Source organism: Oncorhynchus mykiss, chromosome 7 (genome assembly GCF_057628025.1).
Source record: "Oncorhynchus mykiss isolate SJ-2025 chromosome 7, ASM5762802v1, whole genome shotgun sequence".
NCBI lineage: Eukaryota > Metazoa > Chordata > Actinopteri > Salmoniformes > Salmonidae > Oncorhynchus > Oncorhynchus mykiss.
Window position 1 is genome coordinate 71659711 of NC_143028.1, and position 27725 is coordinate 71687435.

The 27725-nt window shown below is 42.1% G+C and overlaps 1 protein-coding gene across 3 annotated transcripts; it reads right to left on the reverse strand.

Annotated features, from left to right (window-relative positions):
- Positions 1-1341: 1341 nt before the first annotated feature.
- helz2a (helicase with zinc finger 2a) lies at positions 1342-27304 on the reverse strand. 3 transcript variants are annotated; one of them, XM_021610645.3, is made up of 20 exons: positions 27024-27304; positions 21060-21678; positions 18755-18941; positions 15985-16092; positions 14629-15140; positions 13847-14500; positions 12732-13524; positions 12541-12616; positions 8894-12437; positions 8706-8788; positions 7654-7794; positions 7402-7563; positions 6886-7030; positions 6555-6671; positions 6217-6406; positions 5989-6123; positions 5589-5801; positions 5344-5500; positions 5065-5232; positions 1342-1937 (listed from the first exon to the last, which is right to left on the reverse strand). In XM_021610645.3, exons 2-20 carry the CDS (start codon positions 21656-21658, stop codon positions 1762-1764), a joined length of 8160 nt encoding a protein of 2719 aa, XP_021466320.3. In that variant the 5' UTR covers positions 21659-21678; positions 27024-27304; the 3' UTR covers positions 1342-1761. The 3 variants fall into 3 exon arrangements, with proteins under 3 accessions (XP_021466320.3, XP_090098013.1, XP_090098012.1); XM_090241887.1 differs by lacking the exon at positions 18755-18941 and having other exon boundaries at positions 27024-27281; XM_090241886.1 differs by lacking the exon at positions 27024-27304 and having other exon boundaries at positions 21060-21859.
- Between the last annotated feature and the right edge of the window lie 421 nt (positions 27305-27725).

A 27725-nucleotide genomic window follows, 5' to 3' on the forward strand; every position in this document is an offset into this window, starting at 1 on the left:
CAGAAATGTTGTGAGTGTATCCAATGGAGTGATTCTAGAGATAGAGGGAGACTTGGTCTACACGCGCCTCCCCTCAAGCTTCAGTCTCTATGGCGATAGCGATAATGGCTGTTTATTCAGTGGTTTCCTGTTCTTCCCTATGTGAGGGGAACACCATAATCAGTGTTGAGACAAAATTATATCTAGACATTGGTTACTCTGAGCTCCATTGTTTCTGTTTTAAAATATGCATTACAACAAATGTCAACAGTGGTCAGGACTATTCTTTTGTATAATTTGTTGAATCTTATTCAGTAACATTATTATTTCTGTGAATTGTGTCTGTATCTTGTAACTAAATGCTATATACTGTCCTATGTTCTTAGAAAAGCGAGTGTAGTAGCAGCGATACACTCTTAGAAAAAAGGGTTCAAAGAGGGTTATTCGGCTATACCCATAGAATAACCCTTTTGGTTCCAGGTAGAAGCCTTTTGGACTCCATGGAGAACTCTCTCTAGAAAGGGTTCTACCTGCAACCAAAAAGGCTTCTTAAAAGGGTTATCCTAATGGGGACAGCCGGAGAACTCTTTAAGGTTCTCGATAGCACCTTTTTTTCTAAGAGTGTAGAGAGTGGAACAGCCAGAGTGGGGCTGGGAACAGCCAGAGTGGGGCTGGGAACAGCCAGAGTGGGGCTGGAAACAGCCAGAGTGGGTCTGGGAACAGCCAGAGTGGGGCTGGGAACAGCCAGAGTGGTGCTGGGAACAGCCAGAGTGGGGCTGGAAACAGCCAGAGTGGGTCTGGGAACAGCCAGAGTGGGGCTGGAAACAGCCAAGGGGAGTGCACCTGTGCCATAAAGCTTCAGACCTCTTAACAGAACACTTATACCTTCACATACAAGTAGGCTACAGTCTTAAAGGGATAGTTAACAGATAATAAATTGTACATGATTTTGTACTTGCCTTGGCTCTTGTTGGTTGACCCAGACAGTACATGGTATTGGTAATTAGTATTGCAATAAAATGTATAACTTTGTGTATTATTAAATTAATCATGGCATGACTTTAACTACTACAAATCAAATGTGTGATAGAGGAATGTATATCTATATATATATATATATATATATATATATATATATATATATATATCTTCAACTATCCCTACAAGATCGACATCACTGTAGTTGAATCATTGCCTCTATCAAATTGAGTGTCAGTGAGGTTACAGTTGAACTCCCATTCACTCCCATCCACACATGCAGTATACTTATGAATAATGGCTCAGGGTGATATGGTGAAAATATAGTGTGCTGAGGTCTTATCTCCTTCTAGTAGTAAATAATGAAGTGAAATATACAGTAAATACATAGTATGGCTAGTTTAATATACAATGATTAAAACATTTCACAACCATTCTAAAACATACAAAACATCTGACTGAGTATAAAGCACGTCTGACACTTAAAAAGCGAATAAAAAATGTGTAAAATGTCAAGGTTAGCAACAAACATGTAGAAATATATATTAAATGTCTTGTATTACCAGTGCAATGATTGTTGCTTTTCTTTTATACATAGTTCTGAAATATCATTACAATAACATTGTATGTGTAACAGTACATATTATGTTCATTTGTCAAAAATTCATTAGCTCTCATCAGTAGTGCAAAAGTCTTCAGTTTCTCAGAAGCGTTAAAGATCAAGATTTCAAGCGGCACCATAGCAATGCATATCTCAATTTTCTAACTGATCCCCAGCAGTCAATTATGGGTACTGCAGAATCTCTAGCATTTTCTTTTTCTGTTTTGAAACTTTGAGGCTCTTTTGTCCTTTGATTTGGTTTTGACGTGTGGGTTTTGAACTTGAATGTCCTTAGCAGGATCCACCACACAGCCACATTGCTGGTAATGAACCAGCAGACTCTTCCACAGTGAGCTGCACCTCAGCAACTCTTGGTTTCCTAAAAGGAAACGAAGAGCAAATTTAAACCGCCAATTTGCATGTTAAAGCACTGCCAGTAAGGAATGAGGAATTAGAAAATAAAACACATTTGTCCCGTTCTACAGTCTTCTCAATTCAAGTGTACAAAACAATGTAACAGAATGAGAATCTAACAATAGACATGGGAAGATTGTTAATTCACTTCAAATCCAATTTAATTTGTCACATGCGCCGTGAAATGCTTATTTACAAGCCCTTAACCAACAATGCAGTTTTCAGAAAATACCCCCCAAAAAGAGATAAAGGTAACAAATAATTAAAGAGCAGCAATAAAATAACAATAGCGAGGCTATATACAGGGGGTACCGGTACAGAGTCAATGTGCAGGGGCACCGGTGTCGAGGTAATTGAGGTAATATGTACTTGTAGATAGAGTTATTAAAGTGACAATGCAAAGACAAAAACAGAATTGGGGGGGGGGGGGGGGCAATGCAAATGGTTTGGGTAACCATTTGACTAGATGTTCAGGAGTCTTATGGCTTGGGGGTAGAAGCTGTTTAGAAGCCTCTTGGACCTAGACTTGGCGCTCCGGTACCGCTTGCCGTGCGGTGCAGCTGTAGAAACCTACAGCTGAGGACCCATGACAAATCTTTTCAGTGTCCTGAGGGGGAGGTTTTGTCGTGCCCACTTCCCAACTGTCTTGGTCCATGTTAGTTTGTTGGTGATGTGGACACCAAGGAACTTGAAGCGCTCAACCTGCTCCACTACAGCCCCGTCGATGAGAATGGGGGTGTGCTCGGTCCTCTTTTTCCTGTAGTCCACAATCATCTCCTTTGTCTTGATCACGTTGGGGAGAGGTTGCGGTCCTGGCACCACACGGCCAGGTCTCCTCCCTATGACCTCCTCCCTATAGGCTGTCTCATTGTTGTCGGTGATCAGGCCTACCACTGTTGTGTCATCAGCAAATGTAATGATGGTGTTGGTGTCGTGCAGTCATGAGTGAACAGGGAGTACAGGAGGGGACTGAGCACGCACCCCTGAGCGGCCCCTGTGTTGATGATCAGCGTGGCGGATGTTTTGTTACCTACCCTTACCAACTGGGGGCGGCCCGTCAGGAAGTCCAGGATCCAGTTGCAGAGGGAGGTGTTTAGTCCCAGGGATGTTAGCATATTGATGAGCTTTGAGGGCACTATGGTGTTTAACACTGAGCTGTAGTCAATGAATAGCATTCTTACATAGGTGTTCCTTTTGTCCATGTGGGAAAGGGCAGTGTGGAGTGCAATAGAGACTGCATCATCTGTGGATCTGTTGTGGCGGTATGCAAATTGGAGTGGGTCTAGGGTTTCTGGGATGATGGTGTTGATGTGAGCAATGGCCAGCCTTTCAAAGCACTTCATTGCTACAGACGTGAGTGCTACGGGTCGGTTGTCATTTAGGCAGGTTACCTTAGTGTTCTTGGGCACAGGCACTATGGTGGTCTACTTAAAACATGTTGATATTACAGACTCAGACAGGGAGAGGTTGAAAATGTCAGTGAAGACACTTGCTAGTTGGTCAGCCCATGCTCGCAGTACACATCCTGGTAATCCGTCTAACCCTGCGGCCTTGTGAATGTTGACCTGTCTATAGGTCTTACTCACATCGGCTGCGGAGAGCGTGATCACACAGTCTTCCGGTACAGCTGGTGCTCTCATGCATGTTTCAGTGTTATTTGCCTCGAAGCGAGCATAGAAGTTGTTTAACTTGTCTGGTAGGCTCAGGTCACTGGGCAGCTCTCAGCTGTGCTTCCCTTTGTAGTCTGTAATGGTTTGCAAGCCCTGCCACATCCGACGAGCATTAGAGCCGGTGTAGTACGACTCGATCTTAGTCCTGTATTTACGCTTTGCCTGTTTGATGGCTCATCGGAGGGCATATAGGGATTTCTTATACGCTTCTGGGTTAGAGTCCCGCTCCTTGAAAGCTGCAGTTCAAGCCTTTAGCTCAGTGCGAATGCTGCCAGTAATCCATGGCTTCTGGTTGGGGTATGTACGTACAGTCACTGTATGGACAACGTCATCGATGCACTTGTTGGTAAAGCCATCGGAAGAATCCTGTAACATATTCCAGTCTATGATAGCAAAACAGTGCTGTAGTTTATCATCTGCTTCATCTGACCAGTTTTTTATAGACCGAGTCACAGGTGCGTCCTGCTTAAATGTTTCCTTGTAAGCAGGAATCAGGAGCATCGAATTATGGTCAGATTTGCCAAATGGAGGGCGAGGGAGAGCTTTGTACGCGTCTGTGTGTGGAGTAAAGGTGGTCTAGAGTTTTTTCCCCTCTGGTTGCACATTTAACATGCTCTGGTTGCACAATTTATTTATTTTTCATTTTTTAAATTTTTTTTAATTTTACCCCTTTTTCTCCCCAATTTCGTGGTATCCAATTGTTGTAGTAGCTACTATCTTGTCTCATTGCTACAACTCCCGTACGGGCTCAGGAGAGACGAAGGCTGAATGTCATGCGTCCTCCGATACACAACCCAACCAGCCGTACTGCTTCTTAACACAGGGCGCATCCAACCCGGAAGCCAGCCGCACCAATGTGTCGGAGGCTACACCGTGCACCTGGCAACCTTGGCTAGCGCGCACTGCGCCCGGCCCACCACAGGAGTCGCTGGTGCGCGATGAGACAAGGAGATCCCTACCGACCAATCCCTCCCTAACCCGGACGACGCTAGGCCAATTGTGCGTCGCCCCACGGACCTCACGGTCGCGGCCGGTTACGACAGAGCCTGGGCGCGAACCCAGGGACTCTGATGGCACAGCTGGCGCTGCAGTACAGTGCCAGTACAGTACAATATGAGCCACTGCGCCACCCGGGAGGCCCTGGTTGCACATTTAACATGCTTTGGTTGCACATTTAACATTTTCAGTGCACACTATTATCTTAATTTAGACTCTAAGGGCCGGTTTCCTGGCAACAGATCAAAGCTAGTCCCGAATAGCATGTTCAATAGAGTTTATTCATTAAAATGCTTTTTAGTACACGACTAGACTAAATCTGTCTGGGATATTGTCTCTTTGTGTGCTACAGAGGTGCCTGATATGAGTCAACAAGGTGAGCAGAGAGACATTGGCCATATAATACCACCTGGAACAGTTTCTTACCAATAATGCACAGTCCCTCCTGAGCCCGAGTGATGCCCACATTGACTTGGTTTGGGTCCATGACAAAACCAAGCTTCTTGGTGAGCCATGCTTTGGTTGGCTCTGTTTCAATTTCCGACTTGGGACAAGAGCGCACAGTAGACAAGATGACATAACGCCATTCACTTCCTGTAGAAAAAAAAGTATAAACACTCAGCTGGAGTTCAGTTTTCCTTCCCTTCCATATATTGTATTTTTTTTATACTGTAACTTTGTGCCTCATGGTCAAAATAACTGTACCTTGACTCTTTGTGATGGTATTCACGTTGACGTTCTGGATATGGTTCATTTCCAGGGTTTCGTTCACCTTGGCTACCTGGGCATTGTATGGTGTCAGAATAGCTATGTCGCTAGCCGCCACCCCAGCACGCTTGATCAACAGAGAGGCGATGCGAACCTGACAAACAAAATGTTTATGTTTCACTGTTACCACGGAATTATGCATTGACAGTGTTTCCAAACATTGCTTGGTGGTGGTTGCTCACCGATTCCTCAGCCTCTGCCGAGTTGGCCTTTGAGTTTTCATTCCCCCGTTCGGTGGAGACCACAAGACTGATCTCTTTTCCGTAAACGTGTCCAAAAAGGATGGGCGTCAGACGATGAGACTGAGCGAGCAGGACACTGTCTTTCCGAGTTGCTCCAGTCTTGAGAATACCATTGTAGAACTCCTTTGAAGGAAACTCACAAATGCGCTCTTGCTGAAAAGACAAAATTGCAGTGAGTGCTTCCCTAGTTCTATATGAACAAAATGCAAACGATGACAAAGAGAATAGAGAATGTTTGTGCAAGTTTCTAATCAGATGTGGAATGTTAGAGAAGAATCAAACCACACAACTTCTACAATAGAACATGGAAATATTTCCCAAACCAATCCATGCTTCATACCATTCTGTACTGCGTATCAAGCATCAACGCCTTTTCCATGTAACGCTCAAACAGAGATTTCCTCATGCCCAACCTTGCTGAAAGATCACTGTGCGTGATGGGCTGCAATTGCTTGTGATCGCCGAGTAAAACAATCTGAAAGGAGAATGCATAATCATAAAATAGGTTATATATAACCTTTCCCTGCTTGCAAATTGAGAAACGAATTAGCAATTGATTATCAATTACCTGTTCAGGTTTATGTGTCACAAGGGGGATGAAGGCTTCAGGCTCAGTTGCCATGGCACACTCATCAATGATAATCTGTTTCAAGTCCAGTTTGTAGAAGTTGGGATTTGACGCCGCAGTACAAGTGCAGAGAATGACATCATGCCTCATCAACTCATGATTCCGAGCTTGACTTAGGAGGTCTTTGTAGCTTAAAGTTAAAAGGTATATGGGAAAATAAAACACCAAATTGATAGAAAAATCATAAAATGTATTTCATAATTATACATGAATTAGGTAAACGTTTTCTCTTCAAATAAAATCCTATGTGGTTATTTATTTACATGAAAGTAAGTTACCTCTCAATCTCCATGTCTGTGAGTTCCTCTCCCCTTTTAATTCTTGCATCAAAATTTCTAATTTCATTGGAGAATGGGTTCTCAGCCATCCGAATAAGATGATGCAATGTGATGGAACTGAAAACAATTTTAAAAAAGCAAACCATACTTTACACATGCATATGCTGACTTCATGTCATAACTGTTTATTCCAAGTAATGATCAGTAATAAAACAAATAGTTGCGCAATGCAAATATAAAGCCTCAAATTTCATTATAGTCCCACTTCCTTGGCACAACCAAAATAAACACTGACAGTTCTTTCTCTGCACTTAGATAAAAGTTAGCTGACCTGAGCTCTCTCTTGGGTCTCTCCTCCCTGATTGACCTGCGTGATAGCTTCAGGTTGCTGCCAGGGTAGGGAAACTCCAACATCTCCATCTGCTCACTGTAAACACGAAGTGGCTTCAACACCTTCCGGAGTTTCAGAAGTTGACCTTTGACAAATATGATGAGACAAGTTTTAATGCTATGCAGTGCTTGACTTATACTGAAATGGATGCCGTTACTCATTTTGGGTGTCAGTACTGTTTATATTTTGGTGCAGGAACTCCTCTACTTCTGAGCTAATATTCTATAAGAGGTGCAGGAACTCAAAACAATTTGAGGTGCCGGTAGTCAGCTCCGGTAAGCACCTGCCAAAGCTTAGTACTGGTGCTGTGACAGTGGTATGGCAATCTGACTGCAGATGTATCTGACTCAATGGGACCTCATAAAAAGAGACAGCGACACAGGCCCACATTGAAATAGCAGATGCAGGCATACCTAACATCATCTAAGGATAAGGAGAAGGGGGGTAAATTCTTACCAGCTACAACGTCCACCGATTTATTAGAGGGTCCGCAATATAGAATGCACCTCCTCTTTGAAGACCCCCCAGCAGCTTTAGGCCTTAGGTGGTTTGGGTCTTTTTGGTTTTGCAGAAAGAACCAATAAACAAGGTGGACTCCAACCACCGTCTTCCCAGTGCCTAAGAAAATGATTAGAATGTATTAAGATTCTAACTGAACTTCATGAGGAGAAAGGTAATATAGGCTTTGTAAAACATCAAAGTGCTTACCTGGTGGCCCCTGAATGAGAGTGAATCGGTTGTCGAGGGCCTCTTTAATAGCTTTGGTTTGACTAATATTCAGATCAGGAAACTTGGAGGAAGGAAGTTTGATCTCAAACCTGGCAGGTCTCAGCTCTTTAGTTACAGGTGCTGTGTAAAATATTACCACATAACATCCTCACAACCTCACTTATTACCAACAGACATGAGACATGAATTTACCATGAATCTATTTGTCAAAGTTAAAACTAAAATGTGTAAAAATTCAACGGAAATTGAATTTGCGCTTAAATCTAATTTGCTGGTATACTGTAGATGGTGGCTTGTCTAGTGTTGTGTTCTGAAATAAAATGTGTTACAGTGGCTTGTGAAAGTATTCAACCCCTTGGCATTTTTCCTATTTTGTTGTCTTACAACCTGGAATTAAAAATAGATTTTTGGAGGGTTTGTATCATTTGATTTACACAACATATACCACTACATACCTATATATATACCTATATACCACAACAAGAAATTAGACCCCCCTAAAAACGGAAAACTTGAGCGTACATAACTATTCACCCCCCCCCCCCCCGCCCCCCCCCAAAGGCAATACTTTGTAGAGCCTTCTTTTGCAGCAATTACAGCTGCAAGTCTCTTGGGGTATGTCTCTATAAGCTTGGCACATCTAGCCACTGGGTTTTTTGCCCATTCTTCAAGGCAAAACTGCTCCAGCTCTTTCAAGTTGGATGGGTTCCGCTGGTGTACAGCAATCTTTAAGTCATACCACAGATTCATAAATTGGATTGAGGTCTGTGCTTTGACTAGGCCATTCCAAGACATGTATAGCAAAGGGGGTGACTACATATGCACACACCACTTTTCTGTTTTTAATTTTTTTGATTTTTTTAAAATGAGTTATACTTTTAATTTCACTACACCAATTTGGACTATTTTGTCTATGTACATTACATGAAATCCAAATAAAAATCAATTTCAATTACAGGTTGTAATACAACAAAATTGGAAAAACACCAAGGGGGATGAATACTTTTGCAAGGCACTGTAGTTGTATTTACCAGAGTTTGTCCTCTTGCCAAGAGCAATGTTCTTCACAAGTTCATTAGCCTGAGTGAGGTTGTCGACGGCAGCCTCTTTACGCCTGAAAATAACACAGAATCATTAATTCATTAAATTTCACATTTTATCTTCTTTCGACTCTAAAAAACACATTTGTATTTGAATATTAAATAGTCCAAATACTTACACATCAGGTAACAGCTTTGGAATTAATTCTACTGTGAATCTTGTATCTTTCCCGAAGACCCTGTCTGGAATCTTGGCCATGCACATGTGATTAATCCGGAAGTCTATCTGGACATAGGAGAGGTTTTTAGCCTCATCCTCATCAGTGACCCCAGTGGTTATTCCATGAGCAACCCAAATGAGAGATGGGATATTGCTGAGGTCCACATGCTGATCATCATCAGCGCCATTGTTTGGCAAATCCACTCGATTTTGGTACCTCATGCGGATACACAGAAAGCTGTGTTTGAGACCATACTCAATGGCCCACTGTTTCATCTTCTCAAGTGACAACTGGAAGAATCCACCGAGTTGACTCTCCTTCTGTATCTGTTTCCATGTCAAAGGCACATCTTCAAGGACAATGCTGTCATTTTCTGTTACAGCGTTGGAGGCTGACTCCATCTCACACAATGGTTTCCATATCTTCTGATACTCCTGGTAAGTGGTGTATGTTTTCTTCGATGAATGGAATGCATACTTGGAGAAACACAGAGTTGGGTCTTTTGAGTGCTCCAAGCAAATCTCAAACTTTTTACGTACAACCAGCATCTGAACCACAGGTACTAATAATCCCCGTTGTGTGTCAGTGCCCAGTTGCACCTCCAGTGTTTCACCAGACTTTACCCTCAATGGCAATTCAATGTAATGACCTGGATTTGGATTGGTTCTGGCCGTTGGTGTATATTGGAGCAGACCTGAGCAGACCTGTTGGTTATCTTTGACACTTGAGCTGATGGTCTGTAGGGATTGGAACATGATGTCCAAATTCTCCTCCTTCAGAGCTGACAGCATCCCTTTCCACAAGTCTGTTGGCACTGATGTCACAAATGGATGAGGTGACTGTTGTTGCAGTTCAGCATGGATGTTCTCATTTGTGAAGGAGTATACTCTTCTCTTCCATTTCAGAACCACATGGTTGTCATGTTCATTGAACTCTGGTTGGTCTGTCAACTGCAGATCCCTATACATGATAAGGATATTTTCTGGCATGGAGGATCGATTAAATGGAAAATACACTCTTAAACTGTTTCCAGCTGAGGAGGCATCAATGACAAAGGCTATCTTCTGGGCACTTTGATTGTTCAGCTGCGATGCAAAACTCAAGCAACGTGCTTTCCTCTCATACATTTTTTGCTTTTCAGATTTTCTCGAAAAACTCAGACACGCATGGTCAATTTCCAGAGAAGTGTACCTGACTGCTTTATTTTCAAGAACTGAGTGCAGGAGCCTCTGAACAATAACGTCCACGTACCGACGAATGGGCGAGGAAGCCCAAGTGTAGCTTTCAAGCTGAAGGTCATAGTGGCCAACTCTAGATAGGTATGTTGAGTTAGAGCGTAGAACATATGCTCTATGGATCGTCTTCTTGAGTTCAATGATCAAAGGCAGTAGCTGGGGATGAATGTCATCAGTTGCTATCAGGTCCACAATTCTAGGGATATCCTTGTCTTGAAATGCTGACTCAAGACTCCTCACAATGGATGTTAATAGAGAGAATGTCTCAGATGGCTGGACAACTTGACCATGATGGTCTTTATTCTCTGTTCTCGTTGCAAGCATCTGATTGGACACATCTGGGTAAGGTTTAGAAACCGCATCCCTCTGGTTATCATCAACGTTACCAATCTGATCAATGCAGTGGCAGAAATGAATGGACAGGGGAATCAGAGAACTGTATTTATCTTTTAGTTGACAAAGCTTCTCTGTGTTTGGCTTGTCTTGGCATCTGACTGGGGTGCAGCTGACTGTCTTTGCATCTTTGAGCAACAGTTCAGTGACAGCGTGGTTAAACATAACCATGAGCTCTTCCACCATCTTATGAGACCGTCTTCTACCAACGATTACATCATCATCAGGGGATTTATAGTGCCAGTCTCCCTGTTTCCTGTCCTTTCTGTGAACCTCAGAAAAGTGACATGCTTTGGCGAGGCAGCCCTCTAAAGTGTCATATCGTTGGCCATTATCATCAGAGTTTTGGATGATGTTTTCAGCTTCCTCATATGACAACTTTCTATCAGACTTTATTTTAGATAGGCTAAACTTACTTGTCTTGATGCGGTCTGTTTTCTTGTCAATTTGCACCATCAGTGATATGGCATTTCGTTCACATCCAGGGAGTAGACTGAAATGCTCGGTGCTCAGACAAAGTGGGAACATATAAACAGGCTCCTTTCCAGGGGGATAAAAAGCACTTCCATTCTGTTGTGCATCTTTGTCCAATAGGCTGCCCTTGGTCACACGGCTTGCAACATCAGCAATGTGAACTCCAATCTCGTAGTGTTGACCTAAATCTCTTACACTGATGGCATCATCAAGATCCTTGGAATGTGCTGGGTCAATTGTAAATGTTATGAATTCTTGATAACACCTTCGTTTTTGCGTATCTGTGTTCAGTTCCTTGAGAATTTCCTGGTCATTCTCAACAGAAGTGGCCCTTGTCAGTTGATACTCTATGTCCAATACTTCTAGTCCACTATCTAAAGAGGCCACTTTGGGAAGGACTTTTACGACAACTCCTAAAGGGTATCGAAATTGCTCTCGCCACTTCAAGACTTTGACAACAAAGAGATTGTTTCTTTTGGATTCCTCATTTATCTTCACAAATTTTTCAACTCTCAGATCCTCCAGTTTTCGCACGGCAATGTAGTTTGGCTTGTCCCTCCAAACTGGGGTGTAAATTTTGGAGATGCAGTTGTTGATGGGTGTCATCACCTGGTTGTCATAGTTATCAATGGTACAGACAAACACCAAGGAGGCATTTTCATCCTTCACCACATCTAGCACTTTCCCATTTGGGGGATGACACTCATTGTCCAAGATCTCCACAACAACCTGATCTCCAGGAAAAGAACGACCAATATTCTTTCTACCTTTGATAGAAATGCGGAGGGAGGGCTCTTCAAGAGGTATGGCGTAGCCTGAGTCAAACCTCTCCAAACTCAAGTGACAGTGTTTGTAGATACTCGGGTCTCTGTTTATCAATGCCTGAAGGTACAAAGGGGAGCTGTCTTGGCTTGTGTTCATCTCAAGTCCATTTAATGGGTTGACAATTGGCTCCCCCTGGGTGATACCCAACAGGCCGTCAGCTGTTACAGTGACTCGTACATCTTTACCCTCGTCAAGAAGCTCCCTCAGTATTGGGTCATCTATGTCGGGTATCTCAGATATGGATGACTCACTATCACTGTTGTCCTCCTCGTCCCCTTTGACAAATCTTGAAATCTCTCTTACTTCTTGTTTCAAGTAATCTTCAGTAAGGGTTTGTGGATCTGCACTGTTTTTGCTGATGCAGTGGTCTATGTAGGCTTTCCATATCCTTGAGCTTTTCCCAAAGTAGCAGAGAGCAGCAGCATCTCCAACCACAACAACCTGGGATTGAGCCCTAGTCATGACCGTGTTCAGTACGCGAGCATCGTTGAAAAACTCGTGACAAAGTGAGTCAGAGGAAAGAAGGCTGTCACGGGTTTGAACGGCTGTCAATACTATTGCCCTGAACTGTTTGCCTGTTAAGAAATGAAAATATGTCAATGTTTTTAAAGTATACAACCCATTATTATGTTCAAGGAAAAGATTATATGAAAGTCAAAATTACAGTCAAAAATATACCTTGAACATTGGCTATATTTTCCACAGTCACTTGGCCATGTCTTTTTTTCCGAAGCTCTTTCCTGATCAGTGAAACCTATCAACCAATAAAATTACGACATGTAAGGCTTCAAATACAATATTATTGATAGTTTATCATTTGCTCAAGATATACATTATAAAAATGGTGGTATGTTCAAAGGACAATTTACCTGGCATCCTTCAGACAGGACACAAATTGAGCTTTGATCCTGATTTCCCCATGCAGGTGGCCAATCTCTGAGCAGATTTTGCACTACTTCAACCACGGATGCAACCTCTTCACGATTAAACCACGACATGGATGTGTTGTCCAGGTGAGATTCTCCTCTGATATGGTGGAACCTCAGGGGGTGGCAGTTCGGATGAGCTGGGACATTACCTACAGCCTTGATGGCATCAGACTTGCCAACATAGAAGTTAGTGGACACGAATTCTACTATCTCTTTGGTGGAGCGATAGTTCTCGTTGAAAATGATTCTGCTTTTCAAAGCTGCACTACTCTCTTGGGCTTGATAGTAGTGGAACAGACGGTTCAGCAAGGTATGATTGGAGCGTTGGTCATCGTCCACTGAAAAGAGCTTTGGTCCCATCTGCATGTGATCTCCAGCTAGAACCACTCGAGTTACTGGCCCAGCCAGACCAAGGGCCATCAGAGCTTCACATTCAAGCATCTGGGACGCTTCGTCAATCAGGATGTGGGTGAAGTAGCCGCCAGGGAGCTTCAGGTCATGTAAGTGCCTTGCCATTGAGGTGGTTGTTATGACCACCCTACAGGAGTCGACTGTATCTTTGTCAGGTAGGGAGAAGAATTGTCCGTTTTTGGAACGATGACAGTACTGTAAGGTGATCACATCAGTAGATTGTACCGATGATTCCTCTGCCTTTATTCTAAGAGGTTTGATTTCAAGATCTCCAGAGTTGACAGACTCATGGAAATGACCTTTCACATACAAATCTGCAGAACTGAAGAAAATAATGAGTGTAATGTCTTCTATGGTTTCACCTGCTATGTACTTTTGTTGCAACAATAATAATTCACCAGGTTTTAATAAGGATACCATGTTCCAACTATACAAAATACTATTACTTTTCATAACTTCTACTGTACTATTACAGGCTCTAATTACAAATACTTGTTATGATTATAAACATATTGAACATTTGGAGGCCACATAGTGTATATTCAACCCATTGAATAACCAATATTATACTTACATTACATTTATATTTGAGTAATTTAGCACAAGGTCTTATCAAGAGTGACTTACATCAAATCATCTCCTACCTGTTTGTAAGGGTGCAGATCAGTACTCTATTGTGAGGCTGCCGTACCAGCTCTTTAGCTGCCGTAGCTAGAGTAAGGGTTTTCCCAGTTCCAAACGGTCCATAAATGAGGAGTGGTGACACACTTCCTGCTCCATCAGTGTCTCCAATGATAAATTCCATAGCTGCTTGCTGCTTTGCATTGAGGTTGTAATTTTTCTGTGTTTTGCTCACAGGGACAATGCAGTTCCTGAAGTCTGGTAACACTCTCTCTGTGTCTGGAAGGAGATCTATGGCTTTGTGCATCTCACAAAACCTCAGACGATTCAGCTGGAACTGAACTTCCATTTCACATGTTTCATTGTTTTGGAGTTTCAGGTCAGAGCAGCATCTTTCAGACAGCTTCAAGTGCATTTTATTCTTACTTGTGGCGTCTTTGAGGATGATGGCTTCGTAGACCTTGTGACTTTGATTATCTGAAGATACTGGTGCTATGAGAGCTGATTGGATGCTTCGTCTCAGCATCAAACCCTCTGGGGTGTCTGGGGTGAGATTATAAGGAACTGAGACAGCACAGAATAGTTCCCCCAGAGGAGCTATCTTCATCCCAAACTGAGGGTCGTCTACAGTGGCCTCTAGGGTGACCGACAAAGTGATGGTTGTTTGAACGTTGAGTCTAAAAAGGTATTAGAATGTGGAGAGAGTTACTGTAGTAGGTTGATTGCCATTTTAACTCATGTATATTTACCATTGTAAATGTTTCACTATATAGTACTCAATAAATACTATAATTGCTCTCATTACCTTGAAACCACCTGATCTTCTGCCTGCTCCTCTGTGTACAGGAAGCTGTGCATTCTCTCTTTGTAGTTCTGGTGATTTATGGGCATGTTGCGGTCATCAAGTGGTTCATATGGCGTACAAATCTGAGGCTCGTATTCCGTAAGCAGCTTTTCCTGTGCCTTTGTCTTCTCCATATATGGGATGATGTCCCTGTTCCCCTGATGCCAGCGTTCTTGATTTAAAGATGGATGGATGTCGTCCTCTGGTGGCACCACTAGCTGAATGGAAGGCTCTTTTCCAACATTAACTTTGAGTTTCTGCAGGAGCACTGGCCTTGTGTCAAAGTCGAACACCAACCACTGTTCGTAAAGACCCGGGTTGTTGGACTTGAAGGACACGGTGATGTCATAGGTCATGTCTGAGTTACAGAACGATTCACCCGTGGAGTAAGTGCAGGGCTCAGGACTGTTTTCATCCAGGGAGAAAGAGGCTCCAGGTTCCTGTTTCAGTAGTGATACATGTGCAAGTAGTTTCTGTAAAAAAGCATTGGACACAATTCATTAGGTGCCACTACTACAATATTGTGAGTTAAGCAATTTGGACACAATTCCTGTTGCAGATGGAAGTTGCAAGTGACATCATCTCAAGCAACTTTGCAGCTACACAAAGCAATTCAAATGCAATGGAAATTGCATGCAACATCACATCATGGTATCATAAATTATTTGTTTATCCAAACATTTGATAATTGTAACACCATCAATATAGACAAAATGCTGGCTGTACAATTTAGTTAGATAGCCAAAATGTTGCCTAATTGCCAATCATGTTTTCACAAGCTAGCTAGTTAATCAAGCGACCGACGAGCTAAGCTTGCTAGCTAGTGCAGTTGATGTTGAACAATGTCAGTTAAAACTGGACAGAGAAAGGTCTGGGTTCACTTTTCAAATTAAATGTATTGACTGCCAGACTATGTACATGAACCATGACTAGCCATGGTGTCTATAATTTTTTTGCCATGTATCTTTGGTCAGGGTTTACAGCAGCACTGACAGTTGTGTTGACATGACAACTGGGTCAGAGTTCCGATCAGAACGATATGACGAGTCATGTAAACCTTTTCCTGCTGACTGGACATTGCATACAGTCATTTCTGTGAAATAGGATGGATTTCTATCTCTTGCGATGCAATGCAACTACGACGATGACAACACTGAGCAACCTAGATGCAGTAAAAGTGCAGTAAATGCAGTCAACTGTGGTATTTTGGACGCAGTAATTGCAGAATAACTGTAGTTGTACTGTAGCACTGAGTGGCGACTTTGCATGGAGTACTCTTTGAAGTACAACAAGTTAATAATGGTATGTTAGCCTTACCTCCGACTGTATTCTGAACTTCCATGTCAGCGGCACATTTTCTCTTTGACCTGAAATCATCATGTCCTTGTCACAGCTGATATTGACACCAGACACTGCCTCAGACATCTGAAAATGGAAGGTATAATCACAATGGCACAGAATGTTTCAGTTTGTGTTAAAAAGCTGGCAATATTTTATACAGTGTTGATGTAATTATTGTATCAAGGTAATTTGCTTAAAAATCAACTTCTGTTGGACCAAATCCCTTCCATGCTTCAAATCAGTTGACCTGGAATGACTCCGGGGTCATTCCAGGCGAAGCAGTCTAGCGGTCCAGTGCTGAGGCGCCACTACAGCCTTGGGTTCGATTCAAGACTGTGTCATAGCTGGCCATGACCGGGAGCCCCATAGGGTGGCACACAATTAGCCCAGCGCCATCTGGGTTAGGGGAGGGTTTGGCAGAGGGGGCTTTCCTTGGCTCATCGCGCTCTAGCGGCTCTTTGTGGCGGGCCAGGTGCCTGCAAGCTGACTTTGGTCATCAGTCGAACAGTATTTCCTCTGACACATTGGTGCGGCTGGCTTTCGGTTTAACCGAGCAGTGTGTTAAGAAGCAGTGTGGCTTGACGGGTCATGTTTCTGAGGACGCATGTCTCTCCCATGTCCGTTGCAGTGGTGAGACAAGATCGTAACTAGCAATTGAATATCATGAAATTTGGGAGAAAAATGGGGTAAAAAAAAAAAAGCTTTTACGGTCAGGAAACGTATGGCTTTGTTCCCAGAACCAATGGGACACCACAAATATAAGTCCAAGGAACCAAATGTGCTAGCTGGAAGTCCATAGAAATCATCGATAAATAATATATTTAACAAATAAAAATGTAAAGATTTCTAGGAGTATAAGGCATTACTAGGTACTGTTCATGGCCCTCTCATGAAGATAGATATGTTTTATATGGCCAACCACTTAATATTAATATTAACATTAAACAGGTTATTAAATAGCAATTTTTTCAATTTATTTTATTTGACTACACTGTGATTAGTTGATACAAAGCAGTACAGAGAAAATAAGCCATGCTTTCTTGGACTAAGCAGCCTACCTATCTAGCTAAGTCAATCTAGCTAATGTTAAGGTTGCTGTCGGAAGAAAATCTCTTAATTCCCAGTACCTCCCCTCAATGTACCCTGCACATTTCATGATTCTAGGACAAAGAACATGTATTTAAAAAAGTGTTTGAAGTTTCGAATTTGTGTGCTCATTTTTATCCAATTTACAAAACAATTTCAATTTTGGAGATACAAGGTTTTCTTCCGACAGAGACAATGTGTTGTTCTTGGTTGGCCCATTTTTATACCTAGTCTAGAAAGTTAGTTCATAGTAGCTATGTTTCACACGAAAAATTACCTAATGTAGCTAACACTAATTAGTGCTTGCAAATGCACATCTCTCAACAACTGAATCTAGCTAGCTGGCTGGTGAGTAGGCTAGATCTGATTTGACAACTAGTAGGCTAACTTGTTGAGATAGCTAATGATTATTTTACTAATATAAAAAACTGGCTAACCAATAGTAGGCCTATCTTTGTGTTAGCTATTGACAACATTAGCTAGATAATTTATTGAATGTGGTAGGTTGATAAGATTCTAATAACTTTCCTATGATTTGTGTTACAACTGTTCAGTTGTGCAAGAAAAAAATCATGACTTCACTCAAGTTGTGTCCTTCCCCACTTCAATGCGTTGTCACCCCTTTGTATAAACCAATCACAGTGTCGGATGAACAAAAACCGAATAAACAAAGAAATAAAATACACATAAATCATAATCAGAACAATGTACACTACCGTTCAAAAGTTGAGTCAATTTTAAATGTTTGTTTAGAAAAGCACCTTTTTTCTCCATTAAAATAACATAAAATGTATCAGAAATACAGTGTAGACATTGTTAATGTTATAAATTACTATTGTAGCTGGAAACAGCTGATTTATAATGGAATATCTACATAGGCGTACATAGGTCCATTATCAGCAACCATCACTCCTGTGTTCCAATGGCATGTCATGAGTCGCCTCTTCACTGTTGACGTTGAGATTGGTGTTTTGAGGGTACAATTTAATGAAGCTGCCAGTTGAGAACTTGTGAGGCATCTGTTTCTCAAATTAGACACTCTAATGTACTTGTCATCTTGCTCAGTTGTGCACCGGGGCCTCCCACTCCTTTCTATTCTGGTTAGAGGCCGTTTGCGCTGTTCTGTGAAGGGAGTAGTACATAGCGTTCTACGAGATCTTCAATTTCTTGGTAATTTATCGCATGGAATAGTCTTCATTTCTCAGAACGAGAATAGACTAAAGAGTTTCGAGCCTGTAATCGAACTCACAAATGCTGATGCTCCTGATACTCAACTAGTCTAAAGAAGGCCAGTTGTATTGCCTCTTTAATCAGCACAAAAGTTTTCAGCTGTGCTAACATAATTGCAAAAGGGTTTTCTAATGATCAATTAGACTTTTAAAATGATAAACTTGGATTGGCTAACACAACGTGCCATTGGAACACAGGAGTGATGGTTGCTGATAATGGGCCTATGTCTGCCTATGTAGATATTCCATTAAAAATCAGCTACAATAGTCCAGCTACAATAGTAATTTACAACATTAACAATGTCTACACTGTATTTCTGATCAATTTGATGTTTTTTTTAATGGATTTATTATTTATTTTTCTTTGAAAAACAAGGACATTTTTTGAACGGTAGTGTAAATATATATATATTTAATAGAAATGGCCTTACAATATCAGCCTTTTTAATTATATCCTTGTACTCTCTCAGTAGATTGCCCTGGTATGAAAGTAAACCCTGCTCTTCAGCAGCAATAACTGTCTTCCGATCAGTCTTGTCTCTTGTGCGCCACTCCTGTAGTTCTTCCGCTGAGTGAGCATCAACACAGTTGCTCCCAAGCTCACATGTAGAGGCCCTCCTATGGATAAATTACATTACATTTAATGTTTTAGAAATATGAATCGCATTAGATATCCAACTATAAGTGTCTGAAGAATAGGATCAGACTCATTTTATCACTGGCACGGTTATGCTGGGCTGTGATCTAGTCAGAGGAGACTTAGTGTATATTGTGTTGAAAAACGGCATTGTCTTATTTTCAGTGTGCTGTCTACTTACTAATTTGTTTGCTATATAGGCCTACTGTGGAATATACATTTAGTATACAAAACATTAGGAATACCTGCTCTTTCCATGACATAGACTGAATCCAGGTCAAAGTTATGATCCCTAATTGATGTCCCTTGTTAAAACTTATTTGGTGTAGGGGGCAGTATTTTCACGTCCGGATGAAAAGCGTGCCCAGAGTAAACTGCCTGCTACTTAGGCCCAGAGGCTAGGATATGCATATTATTAGTAGATTTGGATAGAAAACACTCTGAAGTTTTTAAAACTGTTTGAATGATGTCTGTGAGTATAACAGAACTCATTTGGCAGGCAAAAACCTGAGAAAAATCGAACAAGGAAGTGGGAAATCTTTTTCATGTGATTTTATATCCAATATATAGTGTCCATGTGTTCATATTGCACTTCCTAAGGCTTACACTAGATGTCAACAGTCTTTAGAACTTTGTCTCAGGCTTCTACTATGAAGGGGGAGCAAATAAGAGCTGTTTGAATCAGGGGTCTGGCTGAAAGCCATTAGTTTAGTCACACGCGCGGCCTTGAGCGCAAGCTCCGTTCTTTTTCATTTCTAAAGACAAAGGAATTGTCTGGTTGGAATATTATTTCAGATTTATGATTAAAAAAAACATCCTAAAGATTGATTCTATACATCGTTTGACATGTTTCTACAAACTGTAATAGAACTTTTTTGACTTTTCGTCTAGACTTTGTGGTCGCGCCTTGTGCATTTTGATTACTGGACTAAACACGTGAACAAAAAGGAGGTATTTGGACATAAATATGAACTTTATCGAACAAAACATACATGTATTGTGTAACATGAAGTCCTATGAGTGCCATCTGATGAAGATCATCAAAGGTTAGTGATTAATTCTGACTTTTGTGAGCCCTCTCCTTGGCTGGAAAATGGCTGTATGGTTTTCTGTGACTAGGTGCTGACCTAACATAATCGCATGGTGTGCTTTCGCAGTAACGCCTTTTTGAAAACAGACACTGTGGTTGGATTTACAAGAAGTTTATCTTTAAAATGGTGCATAATACTTGTATGTTTGAGGAATTTTAATTATGGGATTTCTGTTCTTTTGAATTTGGCGCCCTGCAATTTCACTCGCTGTTGTCGAGGTGGGACGCTACCGTCCCACTTGTACCAGAGAGGTTAAATCAGCTTCAAACAGTGTAGATGAAGGGGAGGAGACAGGGTAAAGAAGGATGTTTAAGCCTTGAAACAATTGAGAGAGAGATTGTGTATGTGTGCCATTCAGACGGTAAATGGGCAAGATAAATATTTAAGTGCCTTTGAACGGGGTATGGTAGTAGGTGCCAGGTGCACCGGTTTGTGTCAAGAACTGAATCCCTGCTGGGTTTCTCATGCTTAACAGTTTCCTGTCTGTATCAAGAATGGTCCACCACCCAAAGGACATCCAGCTATGTTGACAACTCCAGCCTTACTTTTGTTATGACTTTTATTTTGCCTAAATGTATTGAGGCACTGTTATTTTGTACCCTGGAGACTTTTATTGTGAAAGCAATAGTATTCATAGGAGCACCTGCGAATTTTGAGAGAGGGGGAAGGAGACTGCTTGGCTATATCTCTTGGTCCAGGAGAAATTAAACTACAAGCAATATTTTTCTGTTATAACCCATGTTAAAAAAAGTTCTGCTGAACCCACAAGTCCTCCGATTGAGATATGGTTAAATACCTACAACAAGAAATAAGGGTTACAGTACTGTGGGGAGCACTGGAGTCAACATGGGCCAGCATCCCTGTGGAACGCTTTTGACACCTTGTAGAGTCCATGCCCCGACGAATTGAGGCTGTTCTGAGGGCAAAAAGGGGGCGGGTGGGGAGGTGTTCCTAATGTTTGGTATACTCAATGTATGTGTTGTGTGATACTGACTGGGTGTAATGTACCTTTCACACAATTTGTAGGCTTGGTTGGTTTGAGGTGGGTCTCGATACTTCCACTCAGTTGTTGTCTCATTGTTATACTCGTTGGTCCTTTTGATGTGATTGAACGTGTTGAGGTGGTTCTGGAAATCTCCCCATGATGGAAACCATAGATCGCAGGCTTTGCAATAATGCTGGGGCAGAGACCGAGAAGCTGCTGCCACCACCGGCTGATGTTTCTGTACAGCCTGAAGCAGCTCAGCCCGAACAAACCCCTCCTGGCTCTCAGCTGTCCACACGGTCATCTCTACCTCACTGTGTGCAAACCAGCATCGATGGGCGCCATGCAAGCATGGCTCACCATTCACAACGTACTTACAGTACAGCCATGAGCTGATGTTCAAGTGGGGCAGGATGGGCAGCGGCCTGACTTCCTCATACAACCGTGTATTTTTCTTGTCATAAAGAACTAGAGTTGCCTTCCAAACATGCCTGTGTCTGGAATTGCACTTCAAGTTGATGCCCTTACAGGAGAACTGCTGTGGTCTGTGATGCAAGCAAGTTTCGCAGAGTTCCATGAACGTGCCAGGGAACTGGCGCTGAATTCTCTCTTTCGTAGTCATAGCGTGATCCCAGGTTTTCTCTGAAATTAAAAGACAAAGCATGACAGGTTTTTGCACATATATCAATATTTGTAACGTCCGTTGTTGGAAGGAGACCAAGGCGCAGCGTGATTTGGGTTCATCATATTTATTTAAAATGTGAACCAGCAAAAAAACAAAAACATTTACAACGAACGAAAAGCTTTGTCGTGCAAAACACATGCAACCAAACAAAGACAAGATCCCACAACAGAAGGTGGGAAAAAGGGCTGCCTACGTCTGATCCCCAATCAGAGACAACGATAGACGGCTGCCTCTGATTTGGAACCCTACTAGGCCAACAAAGAAAAAGAAAACATAGATATACAAAAACTAGAGTACCCACCCTAATCACACCCTGACCTAACCAAAATATAGAGAATAAACAGGGATCTCTAAGGTCAGGGCGTGACAATATTCATTTAGTCCATTATTGATTATTAATAGAGGCAAATGGTTGTGTGACACTTCAGTCCTTGATATCATGCATATCTAAGCTTTTACTAAAGAGATAGTTTAGTTATGTCTTAACCTTTCTTGTAATAAGTACATTAATAATTAATCACAGCAATTTGAGTAGTGTGATCCAAAAACTAGTGAAAATGCTTAGAAAATTGCTTTGAAGTGTGAACCAGCAACATTCCTTCTACTGGTCCATGTAACTCGGCTAACACTAGCTGCACATTTAATTATCATGCAAACAGAAGGTAATAGTGCCTTTAGCTTTATATTACTTTCATAGAGGCACATTATAGCAAATAAAGTTGGAGTTTCCATAGCTGTTTCCCAACAGATAAAAGGGGAAACTCAAATGTGTCACAAGGGGTAAAGATCTGAAGCATACGGTGGGGGCTTCCACTCCCCACCAGTGACCGCAAGTAGGATAAGATGGAGCAAGCTGAAACTCGGCCGACATTCTGCTAATTTTCGCATAGATTAAACTTTTGACCTTAGTTTTCTGTTTCCAAAACAAAAAATCGGTTATGAGCAGTGTGTACTATGTTTTGTAGCCTTTAACCTTTGCCAAAGTGCAAGTCTAAGAAGCGGTAGATCTGTCCTGTGTTCGCTATTTATAGATCAGTCATTCTCATTGAAAGCAAGTCTAAGAAGTGGTAGATCTGTTCTATTGTGCAGTATTTCTATGCTTCCCTTTCTTTAGTTTAGTTTTGGATCTTTTACTTTCGGTTTTGCACACCAGCTTCAAACAGCTGAAAATACAATATTTTTGGTTATTGAAAATACTTTTCACAGAGGTTTAGATGGTAGAATGATTCTCTACACTATACATTGTTATTGAAAATACTTTTCACAGAGGTTTAGATGGTAGAATGATTCTCTAAATCAAATCAAATTTTATTTGTCACATACACATGGTTAGCAGATGTTAATATGAGTGTAGCGAAATGCTTGTGCTTCAAGTTCCGACAATGTAGTAATAACCAACAAGTAATCTAACTAACAATTCCAAAACTACTGTCTTATACACAGTGTAAGGGGATAAAGAATATGTACATAAGGATATATGAATGAGTGATGGTACAGAGCAGCATAGGCAAGATACAGTAGATGGTATCGAGTACAGTATATACATATGAGATGAGTATGTAAACAAAGTGGCATAGTTAAAGTGGCTAGTGATACATGTATTACATAAGGATACAGTCGATGATATAGAGTACAGTATATACGTATGCATATGAGATGAATAATGTAGGGTAAGTAACATTATATAAGGTAGCATTGTTTAAAGTGGCTAGTGATATATTTACATAATTTCCCATCAATTCCCATTATTAAAGTGGCTGGAGTTGAGTCAGTGTCAGTGTGTTGGCAGCAGCCACTCAATGTTAGTGGTGGCTGTTTAACAGTCTGATGGCCTTGAGATAGAAGCTGTTTTTCAGTCTCTCGGTCCCAGCTTTGATGCACCTGTACTGACCTCGCCTTCTGGATGATAGCGGGGTGAACAGGCAGTGGCTCGGGTGGTTGATGTCCTTGATGATCTTTATGGCCTTCCTGTGACATCGGGTGGTGTAGGTGTCCTGGAGGGCAGGTAGTTTGCCCCCGGTGATGCGTTGTGCAGACCTCACTACCCTCTGGAGAGCCTTACGGTTGAGGGCGGAGCAGTTGCCGTACCAGGCGGTGATACAGCCCGCCAGGATGAGTTGGAGGCGTGCGTGGCCACGCAGTCGTGGATGAACAGGGAGTACAGGAGAGGGCTCAGAACGCACCCTTGTGGGGCCCCAGTGTTGAGGATCAGCGGGGAGGAGATGTTGTTGCCTACCCTCACCACCTGGGGGCGGCCCGTCAGGAAGTCCAGTACCCAGTTGCACAGGGCGGGGTTGAGACCCAGGGTCTCGAGCTTGATGACGAGCTTGGAGGGTACTATGGTGTTGAATGCCGAGCTGTAGTCAATGAACAGCATTCTCACATAGGTATTCCTCTTGTCCAGATGGGTTAGGGCAGTGTGCAGTGTGGTTGAGATTGCATCGTCTGTGGACCTATTTGGGCGGTAAGCAAATTGGAGTGGGTCTAGGGTGTCAGGTAGGGTGGAGGTGATATGGTCCTTGACTAGTCTCTCAAAGCACTTCATGATGACGGAAGTGAGTGCTACGGGGCGGTAGTTGTTTGGCTCAGTTACCTTAGCTTTCTTGGGAACAGGAACAATGGTGGCCCTCTTGAAGCATGTGGGAACAGCAGACTGGTATAGGGATTGATTGAATATGTCCGTAAACACACCGACCAGCTGGCCTGCGCATGCTCTGAGGGCGCGGCTGGGGATGCCGTCTGGGCCTGCAGCCTTGCGAGGGTTAACACGTTTAAATGTCTTACTCACCTCGGCTGCAGTGAAGGAGAGACCGCATGTTTTCATTGCAGGCCGTGTCAGTGGCACTGTATTGTCCTCAAAGCGGGCAAAAAAGTTATTTAGTCTGCCTGGGAGCAGGACATCCTGGTCCGTGACTGGGCTGGATTTCTTCCTGTAGTCCGTGATTGACTGTAGACCCTGCCACATGCCTCTTGTGTCTGAGCCGTTGAATTGAGATTCTACTTTGTCTCTGTACTGACGCTTAGCTTGTTTGATAACCTTGCGGAGGGAATAGCTGCACTGTTTGTATTCGGTCATGTTACCAGACACCTTGCCCTGATTAAAAGCAGTGGTTCGCGCTTTCAGTTTCACGCGAATGCTGCCATCAATCCACGGTTTCTGGTTAGGGAATGTTTTAATCGTTGCTATGGGAACGTCATCTTCAACGCACGTTCTAATGAACTCGCACACCGAATCAGCGTATTCGTCAATGTTGTTGTCTGACGCAATACGAAACATGTCCCAGTCCGCGTGATGGAAGCAGTCTTGGAGTGTGGAGTCAGCTTGGTCGGACCAGCGTTGGACAGACCTCAGCGTGGGAGCCTCTTGTTTTAGTTTCTGTCTGTAGGCAGGGATCAACAAAATGGAGTCGTGGTCAGCTTTTCCGAAAGGGGGGCGGGGCAGGGCCTTATATGCGTCGCGGAAGTTAGAGTAACAATGATCCAAGGTCTTTCCACCCCTGGTTGCGCAATCGATATGCTGATAAAATGTAGGGAGTCTTGTTTTCAGATTAGCCTTGTTAAAATCCCCAGCTACAATGAATGCAGCCTCCGGATAAATGGTTTCCAGTTTGCAAAGAGTCAAATAAAGTTCATTCAGAGCCATCGATGTGTCTGCTTGGGGGGGGATATATACGGCTGTGATTATAATCGAAGAGAATTCTCTTGGTAGATAATGCGGTCTACATTTGATTGTGAGGAATTCTAAATCAGGTGAACAGAAGGATTTGAGTTCCTGTATGTTTCTTTCATCACACCATGTCACGTTAGCCATAAGGCATACGCCCCCGCCCCTCTTCTTACCAGAAAGATGTTTGTTTCTGTCTGCGCGATGCGTGGAGAAACCCGTTGGCTGCACCGCCTCGGATAGCTTCTCTCCAGTGAGCCACGTTTCCGTGAAGCAAAGAACGTCACAGTCTCTGATGTCCCTCTGGAATGCTAACCTTGCTCGGATTTCATCAACCTTGTTGTCAAGAGACTGGACATTGGCAAGAAGAATGCTAGGGAGTGGTGCACGGTGTGCCCGTCTCCGGAGTCTGACCAGAAGACCGCCTCGTTTCCCTCTTTTTCTGAGTCGTTTTTTTGGGTCGCTGCATGGGATCCGCTCCGTTGTCCTGTTTGTAAGGCAGAACACAGGATCCGCGTCGCGAAAAACATATTCTTGGTCGTACTGATGGTGAGTTGACGCTGATCTTATATTCAGTAGTTCTTCTCGACTGTATGTAATGAAACCTAAGATGACCTGGGGTACTAATGTAAGAAATAACACGTAAAAAAACAAAAAACTGCATAGTTTCCTAGGAACGCAAAGCGAGGCGGCCATCTCTGTCGGCGCCGGAAGCAATTGAATATCTACACTATACATTGCTTGTTTTGTCACATAAACTGAAATTAGGCAAACTAATGGAATTTTAGCAACCAGGAAATGGCGGTGCGATTTCTGCATATTGCACCTTTAATTGTTATAGTATCTGTAAAATAGGACTGGCTGTAACCAGAAATATCTATAAGTTTACTCTGCTTGACTTGGACCTTGCTTTGCACCTGTCACCAAAATGATCAAATGATCTCAATAAAAGTTTCTTCAAAACAATATCCTCTAAATAGCAAAATATATGATTAAGAAATATGTATACATATATATTTTTTGTTAATTAATATAGCTATAAAGCTATTCTCAATTCAACAGGCTAACTGGTCTCAATTAACCAATTGCAGACAACATTAACATTAAGCAATACAGATATAGCTATGAACTGCAGGTGTGTGGTTAGTGCATTGGGCGGTTGCTGGATTGAATCCCAGAGCTGACAAGGTAAAATCTGTCGTTCTGGCACTGTTGATGTTGATTAAGGCAGCCATTTGCACCTCTCTGATTCAGAGGGGTTGGGTTAAATGCAGAAGACACATTTCAGTTGAATGCATTCAGTTGTACAACTGACTAGGTATCCCCCTATCTCATTAAAAAACATTCTGTGACTCCTGAGATATTCAATTCAAATCTCTGTAGGTATACTGTAAGTCACACTAAGCGAGCAAGAAAATAGTAACATTAACTGCCAATTGATTAATTTGTACACTGTCTGACAACATCTACAGCTGGATGTGGTATGACACATGAATGCAGAGCAATCTCAATGAAGTATTAAAAAACATGTTATAGACATCATTAGGCCATCTGTCTATATTACTTCATGTGTATGAACCATTTACCTTTCCACTATCAACATAATGAACAACAACAGGAATATAAAAATGTACTTGCCTCTTAGGAAAATGTGAAATGTACCATGGCTATGATGTGTTGTCCTCTTGAAATAAAATCTGTGAAGTTATTCATAAGCTCATGTTACACTACAGTTCCGACACACTTCTAGGCTGAATGTCATAATGTCTTGTATTGGATTAGAAACACTTCAGGAAGTGCTGCAGTATTTATGGTGTATGTCAACAACCACTAGATCCCTCCCTAGTAACAACAACAACATTACAACACTACTCTGTCAGTTTCGTTTTTATGCTGAAATGAAACCTAAAACATACTGTAGGTTTCACTATGAAGTGGGCGTAGAACATAGATGAACTGTTGAGATAACTGACCACCACAGCTGGAGGATGGCTTTGCAGGGAAATCAGGTTTCATTTATCAGGAAGGAATGCACACACCAAGGTCTAACAGTGACGTATTGTGAGGTCATACTTTGCTGACATGCAAAATAGGCACTGTTATTAAACCATAAAGTCAGCATGATAACATTGTGGTATCAGGTGCCTTCAGAAAATATTCACACCCCTTGACTTTTTCCACATTTGTGACCGACCGCCTTGATTCGGTCTTATGTAGCAACATTTGAAATTGTGTTTTTTACATTGGATAAAAGCAGTGACAGAGCTACACAATGGTATATCATACACTGCATTTGAGGAGCAATGGGGAAGTAATTCTGCGTTGGAAGCTGATAAACTT